Raw genomic sequence first — 9,306 nt, forward strand, 5'->3', positions numbered from 1 at the left:
TTCCTGTTATTCAACCAATTTTTAATCCATAACAGAACCTGTACTCTTACGCCATGACTGCTCAGTTTACTGCAAAATTATTTGATGAGGTACCTCTACACACACCACCAACCTGATTCAATATCTATCTTTTAAAAATTCTACAGTCCCATTTTGGCCCTCAAACGCTGGCTGTAACTTGCCTCCAGGGCCTCATGCGGTGCCTCCTCACACTCGCTGGCCAGCTCCCTAGTCGCTGATCTTCCTTTGATGGCGGTGCTCCATCCTTGGAAATACAGCTAGATTGACCTTCTTGCAAAATCAGATTTAAGACCACGAAGGAAAGAAGATACCACAGTGGCAGGTAGTAAGTCAGAGACACCATTCCAGTGGGAGAGCCAAGAAGGTGCAGTGCTGTCCCCAACCCGAGCCACGCGAGAGCAAGGAACAGAAGAGGGATGCTTCAGCTGATATCCAGTCTCAGACGAGGCCCGCAGTGACACACTTTATTGCAAGGCCACTCACACCTCCCAACAGGCAAGAGGGGGACAGGCCAACTCAGACCACAGAGCTGCACATCTCCAGCCCCTCGCCAGCTACCAAAATCCAAATCACATCCACTTGCATTTACAGTCTTTTTAAAATACACACACACACCATTAACAGTCATGTTACTGTTCCAAAAAGGTTCTCAGTTAAACTCATTAAAATATTAGAAGTTAAATAATGTCCTTTCATTTTTGAAGTAAAACAGAAAAGCAAAATTTCCTCCTCTGCAGTAAATGCCCCAAAGTTGGAAATGAAACAATCATAAAGGCACCACAGGCAGGGCGTATCCCTTGTTTAGGAACCGATCTGAAGCCAGTCCTGGGAATTATGATGGGATGCGGAGAGCTGGTCAAAGAAGACTTGGGATAGACCTAAGATGAAAGCTGCAGCAATCTTCTCTCTTTCCTCTTATCTCTGGGGGACTCCCAGCTAGCCAGCCATGGACTTTCGATACAGGCTGGTAACAGCATGACCACAAACAAGTGGGCTTGAGCCCCCTCCCTCCAGAGACGGGCACAACCCCATTTTTCAGATCAAGGCAGGGAATGAGCACGTTTCTTCCTCCTACCCTTCCATCTTTGGCTACAATTACCTGGTAGACGAACAGGGGCCTAGAAGGACCCTTGGAGCAGTTCCCATTTGGTTGCCCGTGGACTACACTCCATTCTGACCGCCAAGTTCCCCCTGGGCAGATGCATTTGCACGGCAAGGCGCTTGCAAAAAGGTCACTGCACTGACCACTCTTCACTCTCAATGAAGTAGTCTAAAAACCCTGCTTAACAGATATTTGGTGACTGGGGAAGAATCAAGCAGCCCAAGCCAGAGCAGGCTCCATCACAATACTGCAACCCTTGGCTTCTCCCTCATGTGCCGCTAACTATCTGGTGTTCTACAGCACAGAAAAGGTCAAGGGTCTCCAAGGCAACTACTAGCATCTCAGATCTCGGTGCCACTAGTTGGATTGCGGAGGGGCACCTCCTCAGCTAGACACTCAAGCGACTTGAGGGGGGGGGGAGACCTCGCCCCTTTCCCTGACAACACAGAAGGGCTTGTATGTGGAATCTGGGCTGGAAAGGCAGAATCAGCCCAGCAAACAATTCTGACCAATACCAAAAAAGGGCGCATAAAATGTTTCCAATATTTCTCTCTGGCATAAAGGCGCCCGTGTTTCTGGAACAAAAAACCAAAGTAGGACTGTTTTGGAACTGGGGCTCTGCTGGCTGTATCCAGCAAGAAGAATTTCTGGTACGTGTTCAGTTGCCCTTCCTGGAATACAAATGTACCAGGACGCAAGAGATGAAAGTTCAGGGGAAAGGAGGAAGGAAGGGCAAGAGGAAGAGGAAGAGGAAGCTACAGCATCTCGCAAGCCCAGTGCACCTGGAGCCCTTTGAGACACCTCTACATCCTAGGAAAGAGCAAGGACCTGCAGAGGAAGGGAAACAACAGACACAGAGAAAGGTGTGTTCAGTGCAGTCTACCGCTGCCACAAAGGCCTGGCAGGACCTAGATGGGAGCTCCCATGCCCGGACCCTCCTGTCCTCATCCCTGCCCAAGTCACGTTTAGCTTGATGCCCAGGTCAGAGCTCAAGTGTGCACACTACTGAGCGGTGCCCATTCAGATACACAAGAGACTCAACTCTGCACACGGGGGGTTGAGGTCCCCCACTCACCCACCCACCCAGGAGCAGAGCAGCTGGAAGACTGACCAGGAGCTTCACAGAAGCACAAAGACTAACTAGCCCAGAAATAGTGCCAGAAACCATTTGTGTTAATTGGAGAGGAGGACTTATAAACATCAAATTCAAGTTGTCTCCTCCAAGCAGGGCCCCACACGCATGCTTGTGAAGAAAAAGCAGAGGCGCGTACCCCAAAAGGCACCAGCAGCCAAAACGGTCACACTGTCTTTCTGCCCAGCCGTTTAAAGACGCTGACTGTCCCCGTGTTGTCCATCTGGGCGCTGTGGCCTTCCGAGGTGCTGCTTACCTTGGCACTGCCCAAAGTCCTCTGGATGGTGACTTGCAGGTCCGATTCAGGCCTGCTCCTGGAGCTAGTGACGCTGCTGTCCTGGGCTTCTTCGGGCAGGGGCCGTTTGCTCAGCCTCTTGGCCACACGTCCTCGGGAGGGAGGCTCCAGCACCTTTCCCTTGCTGGGAGCCGAGGGTTTGACGGGGTTTTTGCTCCCCAGCTGCTGGGCTTCAGAGCTGGTGGCTTTGGCCTTGATGGCCACCCCAGCCTTGGCGCACTCCTTGGGTGTGGAAGGCCTGAAGGGTTTCTTCAGTACCCCGGCGTACTGCAGGGCAGAGCAGTCGTCCTCCTCGCTCTCGGCCGCTTTGTCCTCTTCTGCCTCCTGCATATCCCCCAGCCGGCTGAACACTCCCGTAGGCTGCCAAGGCAAGAAGGGGGGTGGGTGGGGGGGTTTCTGAGATGTGGCTGGTGTGGAGGACAGTCACACAACTAGGAGCACTGGAACCATGAAGGAGACCTTGCCATGGCTGCAGGAGAGGGAGGGGACAGGTGGGGCCACAGACACTCTGCCAGCACAGCTGGCAAAATGGAAGCATGGAGGAAGAGAGGCAGATTGGCGTCCAGGGCTGCGGGAGACAGGATGTGGGACCAACGGGGTCTCTGCTGTGGTCCGGACAGGAAGAAGGGGCAGGCAGAGACCACCAGCCAGTCCAGAGAAGGGCTTGAGCAGGAGCAGCCTCCTCCTCTGTGGACAGCAGAAGGCCACCAGCCCTTCCTCCGGGGAAACGCTGGGGGGACCTTGGATACAGGCACTCCATGAACCCAGAGCTCATAGTGAGCCGGAGGCCTCTGGCTCACTATGTGTAGAAACGCTCTGTTCGAGGGCCCCTGGTTGGACCATGGGAGCAAGCCAAAAATAAGGGACAACCCAAACCTTAACCCTTCACACCTTGTTTCCTGTGGTGGTGTCAGCATTGGTTTCTGCACCTAGTCGGTCGAACACAGAGGTTCTCTGTAAACCTGAAACCAGACACGGGGCACAGGGTGAGGTTGAGAGAGCTAACTTTGAACAACAGAACACACCACACAAGAGTGACGGGAAAGCTGTGAAGGAGACAACATGTTTCAAGACTCTATGCTTCCATGATGAAAACTCTGGCTCACGCTCCAAACACTTTGCCTGGACTTCAGCCGCTCTCTTCTCTGCTCCTCCGCTGTTAATCTCACCCCCACGTACACATTCGGGGAGGGGCGATGGCTCACAGGTAGCGTCTCTGCTTGCCATGCAAAAGGTCCCAAGTTGAATCCCTGACACCTCCGGTAAAAGGATGTGTAGATGATATGGAAGACCACTATCTGAGACCCTGGTAGGCCACCAACAGCCAGAGGAGACAGGACTGACCTTGAGACTCCCCAAGGCTCCACGGCAACTTCCGGTGTGATCTTGTGCTCACTTGGCCACACCCCTCTATCACTCCCTGCATGGGCTTCTTGTTCAGCACATCTGCTTCGCCTTGCCATCCATGACTGCATCCCTCCCATCCACGCTTCTCTCGTCTCTCTGGGTGTACTTTATATATCCCAGCATAGCCATCTGAAGCTGTTTTAGGCGGTGTCAGGTCAGTCGTGTCTCCTCAAACTGGCAGTACTTCTCCAGGGTCTTAGATGTGAGGTCTTTCATATCACCTGACCCTTTAAAGTAGAAAAGCGAGGATCAAGCCTGAAACCTTCCACATGCTAAACAGGTGCTCTACCAACGAGTCACAGCTCTTCCCACCTGTGAAGGTTTGCTGTTCTTCATACCTGGAAATGCTTCCCAAGACCATCAATCATGCTTCCTTGAAACCTAACCCTAACCCTATGGCAGAAGGCCTTTATCCTCCTCCCCAGCTGGCACCAGAGCCTAAGAATACGCACCTAACAAAAGCATATTTTTGCTGTGTGCACCTTGTCACATTTTAGAGCAGAAGGCCTTTGGGCAGAGACCTGCCGTTTTATATTTTAGGAGCTATTATGCACAGCAACATCTCCCAATTTCTTCTGCAGGTTCCCCATAAACTATTTCCACTGCCTGGCCCCATTCCCTAAACTTTCCTTTCGAAAGGCGACTGGACAGCAATCTGGGCAGCAAGCCAGAGACAGCCAGCGCAGTGAAATGGGGCCCAGATACCTCTGGCCGCCTGCTGCTCCAGGATCTTCTTGGTCTTGGGTGTGGTGCCCTTGGGCATGTGGACAACGTACTTCCCTTCCATCTCGGCTGTGACCCGGCGGCGCTTCACTGGGGCTGTGGTGGGAGTCTCATCTCCTGCGCTGCCCAGAGCTAGGCGAGAAGAAGTTCAGCCTGGCACAAGCTCCTACCCAGAAAGGGCTTTGCCACTAGCCTGCTGACGTGGGCAGAAGGGCAGGCAACGTCCAGGGTTGTGGGACCTGCCTTTGTCCGATGAGGCAGCCCAGCAGTAAGCATTTTATGACGTCAGAGCGACCTGCTGAGAATGGGGAAGGGCTGGCCTCTCAACTCCAGCCCATCACCCTCACGGTGCCTGACTCAGGAACACACACACACACACACACACACACACACGGATTTAACCACTCGAGGGAAACAGAGAGCTCTGTGCTCCCCAGATCTTCGAAAGGACTGAGTTTCGTTTCGCCAGATTTCTATGAAGCCTCCAAACATGTGGACCGGAGCATCTTCCTTGGCTCTTATAATTCTGAGGAAGGTCAAAGAGAACAACTGGACACCTTTTGTCCGGCCCACAGAAACATTTTCTCTCTCAGCATTCTCGAACACACCTTTTCCCTCAATGCCATTGCAAGGAACTTCTCTGTCCCTCAGTCTACACAAGGTACTGCACAATTCTCGACTTCGCAATGCTCCTTCTGCCATGCAAGTTTTCTTCTTGCATCCCCATTTTAAAGGCAGAACACTTGAGGTTGAGCAGGAGTTCAAGGGTGACTCAAGACTGGCTGGGGCAGGAGAGAAGTGGCAATATCTGATCTGCTCCCTCTAATAAAATTCCTGCATCAGCACACATCAAGGCTCTGCTCTGGGGCAATGCCAGAGGACCAAGCTGGCACAGTGGAGGGTGAAGAGACGCATCCCCCACCCCCCACCCCGGGCACCTGCTTTGACATTCTTCACTGCCAGTTTGTTGGACACTGTGATGGAGATCTTTGAAGCATTGCTGTCTGGTCTTCGAACCGGAGTGGAAGGTGGCGAGTCCCGGCTGAGGCTGTTTGCAATCATCCTGCTGGCAGCTGCAGGGACAACATGGAGGAGGGCTGGGTCGAGGACCTTCTTTCAGCTACAACTGCCACCAGGCCCATACCATCCCTCAGAATGGAGTAAAGAGCATGCAAAAGAGGATCTGGCCCACTGCCCTGCAGTGTGGACTTGCAGCAGCTGTTGCCTTGCCCCCGCCCCCCACTACATGCAGAGGTCCCAGCAGCACAAATGTTTGCAGCACTCACTCTTACCACTAGTGGCATTCCGGCGGAGTTCAGACTGTGCTGTGGTTTGGCTGGAGGCGACAGATTCTGTGGCTGCCTTGCACATCTCCTAGAAGTGGAAAAGACCAGAATGCAGTGGTCATGCCCCTGGTTCCGGTCATTCTATTTCCATAAAAGCACCAGGCTCAAACTCATCTGAAATAGCCCTGCACTGTGGGGCTCCTCCAAGCTGGACTACGCCTGCAATAAGCTTCCGAATACTACAGCAGCAAGACTGCAGCCAGTCAGTCCCAAGAAATTACCTAGGGGTGAAACCCAGAGTGCAGGCTGCTCCTTTATCAGAGCAAAACTCCACATCCTACAAATGTCCTTCAGACCACTTCCATTTCTGGACCAGCAAAGAGAACCAAGAATCACATGGCTGGAAGACATCTCTTGGGTCATTCAGTCCAAAACATTCCCAATACCCTTATGAGCCTGGACAAGCAGGGAAAGTCATGAAGGCTTTATTTACTAGGCTCCTCCCTTAAGCTAGATACTGCCAAGAGCTCAACAGCTGGCCTTGGGTATAGAGCTATAAGCCCCCATTCCAGCCCTTGACTGCTGAAACCAGCCAGCTCAAGACCTCCGGGAGTACCTAGTCCATATCATACGAAGCCACCTGGCCCTTATGTCCACGTTGAGTGCGTGCACACATTGGGCAAGTAACTCAAAAAACTGAGTAAACATACAATAATTAGTTTATTAGAAAACAGCATCAGAGAGTATGCAATAGCAGTAATTGCCTTTCATCAACGTTCTGGCAAGGCCCAAAACAAAGAAGGCTTTACTGCTCAAACTAAAACCTAACTGACTTAAAATACTACAAACTACCTCTCTATTACCCACTGAATCAATTCCAAATTAACAGCTCTCATCAAAGTTCCATCAAAAGTCCATTCTTGCCAATCCATCCCAGAGTTTCCAACTGAGAGACAGGTAGGGAAAAAAACAGGTCTTTCTTGCCAGGTAAAGGAGTTCCTCTATCCTTCAAAAGCTCCCCCCTCTTGCCAAAAGAAGGAAGTAGCAGCCCTCTTCAACCCCCAAGAACCAATCAAAATTCTAATCTTTAAATAGAATTGCCGGCATATAATGCTAAAAGGAGTGCTGATTACAATTAGCCTCAGCTCCAGGTATCAGGCTTCTCAAAAGCCAACTCCTAAGCAAGAGAGCCCACAGCTGTATTTAATTAACAGGCACAGAGAGGAAAAAACATTTCAAAAATAAGCCTAATCTAGGATCAACCTGAACTCACAGCCTGAAGTAAAAAGGCCTTGGCGTTTTAAAAGGGCTGATAGAGAACTGTTCCTTACAGCTACTCCTTTCAGCCCCAGCTGTATTTGGGGTGGTGGGGGGGTAGCAACAGCACTTGCCTGCTGCTCTGAGTGGGGCACTAATTTGTTTTTGTTGAGCAGTATATTATATTAGACCAACCCCTTCACCTCATATATGCCTAAGGATCTTGCCAAGAAAGTTAGGTATTTGCTAGTATACCCACACTGTACAATTTTTATTTCAAGCATGATAGGCAGGACATTTTCCCCAGAAAGCTGCTTCCACCATTCAGGAGACCCACCTGCCTGTAAACTACTTTGGCATGCTTGAGGATTGCGATGATATCCCCAACCACCGTGACTCCCAGCTCGTTCAGGATCTCCTTGTTCAAGTCCATCAGCATGCTCTTCTGGATCCTGCAGAAGACACCAGCCACTGCGTTAAACCCCTTGCACAAGTGCTTGGAGTATCGAATACCCGTCAGGTGGCTCTTGGAGCACCCAGAAAAGGCCACGGCGCTGGCAGAGAAAGTAGTTGCCAGACCTGGGAAATGAGCAGCCTCCCACAACAAGGCAACGGGTCCCCTCACGTGTTTTTACAAGAGTTGTCCCTAGGAAGAGCTCTTCCAAGGACTAGGTGCCCCTACAGCATTGAAGGCCAACTGGGGTTTTGACTTTAAGCACTTTCTCCTAAAGTCCTTTCAAAAGATGCTCCAAACATTCACCCAGGAGGCCTAAACCTTAGCACTGCCTTCAAGTCAGCTTTTGTTTAAATTACATTCACTACAAAAGAGGTAATGTGTTTTTGCAAGAAGGTAAACGTCTGCACCCGGCACCATCTAAAAAGAGACCACTTCCAACTTGAAGATTAAATGGGTGGCTTTAAATATACATTCAGTCTCTGTAAGGGCGTACTTATTTATTTTCATTTATTTATTTGATTTGATTTACACCCGGCCTTCCCCACCAATGGGCTCCAGGCGGCTCACAACATCCATAAAATACAATAAATTATTCACAGAGCTTTAAAATCGGTCACAATCTTAAAACAGCCCAGGCAACTTATCCGCAGGCTATTTAAAGAACCAGTCGGGAGTCCGTATATAGGCATACGTGTGGGCGTAGCGCACGGCCGAGGGCAGTCCCAGAAGAAGCGGTGGTCCTTGGGGCGGGGGGGGGAGGAGGGGGACACCCGCGGGGCCTCGGCCTGACGCCCCCCCCCCCCCGCCACAGAACGGCTGTCTGTGTCCGCCTCCGGCCCTGGCTTTGCCTCAAGCTCCCCCCTCAGGAGAGCCCTGCTCGCCTCCCCTGGCGCGGCGCGGCGGGCGGGCGCTTCCCAGCCAGGCTCGCCCCTGCGGGGCACCGTCCCCGGGGCGTCCGTGCGGCTTCCGCCGGAGCCCTCCCTCCTCGGCCCGGCCCGGCCCTCCCGCCTCCCCCCCCCCCCGCGCGGGCCGCGCCTGACCTGTTGTCCACGAACATGACGGCGTAGTTGACGGCGGGCCCGGGCGGGATGCCGGCCTCCTTGAAGAACTGGATCCACTCCGAGGTGGCTGCAAGGCAAAGCAAGGCAAGGCCGGACGGAGGGCCGCGCTCAGCCCGGAGCCCCCCGGCAGCGCCCCCCTCCCCTCCCGGCCGCCCCCCGGCCGCCCCCCCCCACTCACCCATCGTGACGGAGGCCATGGCGGGGCCTGTCCGGCGGGGGGGGGGGGGTCCCTCGCACACGCGCGCTCCGCCGCCCCCGACCCCAGCCGCCGCGCCGGAAGTGACGCGTTTTCCCCGCGCGCTCGCTTCCGGCGCCCCTCCTGGAGACCTCCGGCGTCCCGGCCGCTCTCGGGCCGCAGAGGAAGGGCCGCTCTGCAGGCGGCTCTCTATGGCCGGCCTTTCCCGCCCAGGCTCCGGGCCCCCCTGGCCGGGAGTCCCGCAGCGCCTCGGCCGGCCTCTGGGTGCATCACGCCGCGGCGTCTGTGGCGGGGCCCGCAGGAGGCCTTGGCGAAGCTCTCGGACCGGCCGCGAGGGCCCCCCGGGGAGAGGGCAGCCGTCCAGCCCGA

At 53.6% G+C, this 9,306-nt stretch overlaps 1 protein-coding gene across 3 annotated transcripts; it reads right to left on the reverse strand.

Annotated features, from left to right (window-relative positions):
* Nucleotides 1–452: 452 nt before the first annotated feature.
* Nucleotides 453–9,044, reverse strand: C15H19orf47 (chromosome 15 C19orf47 homolog). 3 transcript variants are annotated; one of them, XM_054999497.1, is made up of 9 exons: nucleotides 8,920–9,044; nucleotides 8,721–8,808; nucleotides 7,561–7,675; nucleotides 5,973–6,054; nucleotides 5,619–5,753; nucleotides 4,663–4,812; nucleotides 3,442–3,596; nucleotides 2,512–2,910; nucleotides 453–1,951 (listed from the first exon to the last, which is right to left on the reverse strand). In XM_054999497.1, exons 1-9 carry the CDS (start codon nucleotides 8,936–8,938, stop codon nucleotides 1,934–1,936), a joined length of 1,161 nt encoding a protein of 386 aa, XP_054855472.1. In that variant the 5' UTR covers nucleotides 8,939–9,044; the 3' UTR covers nucleotides 453–1,933. The 3 variants fall into 3 exon arrangements, with proteins under 3 accessions (XP_054855472.1, XP_054855471.1, XP_054855473.1); XM_054999496.1 differs by having other exon boundaries at nucleotides 453–2,910; nucleotides 8,920–9,043; XM_054999498.1 differs by having other exon boundaries at nucleotides 453–2,910; nucleotides 3,442–3,512; nucleotides 8,920–9,039.
* Nucleotides 9,045–9,306: the final 262 nt, after the last annotated feature.

The sequence above is a fragment of the Eublepharis macularius genome, chromosome 15, assembly GCF_028583425.1.
Source record: "Eublepharis macularius isolate TG4126 chromosome 15, MPM_Emac_v1.0, whole genome shotgun sequence".
NCBI classification, from domain to species: Eukaryota; Metazoa; Chordata; class Lepidosauria; order Squamata; family Eublepharidae; genus Eublepharis; species Eublepharis macularius.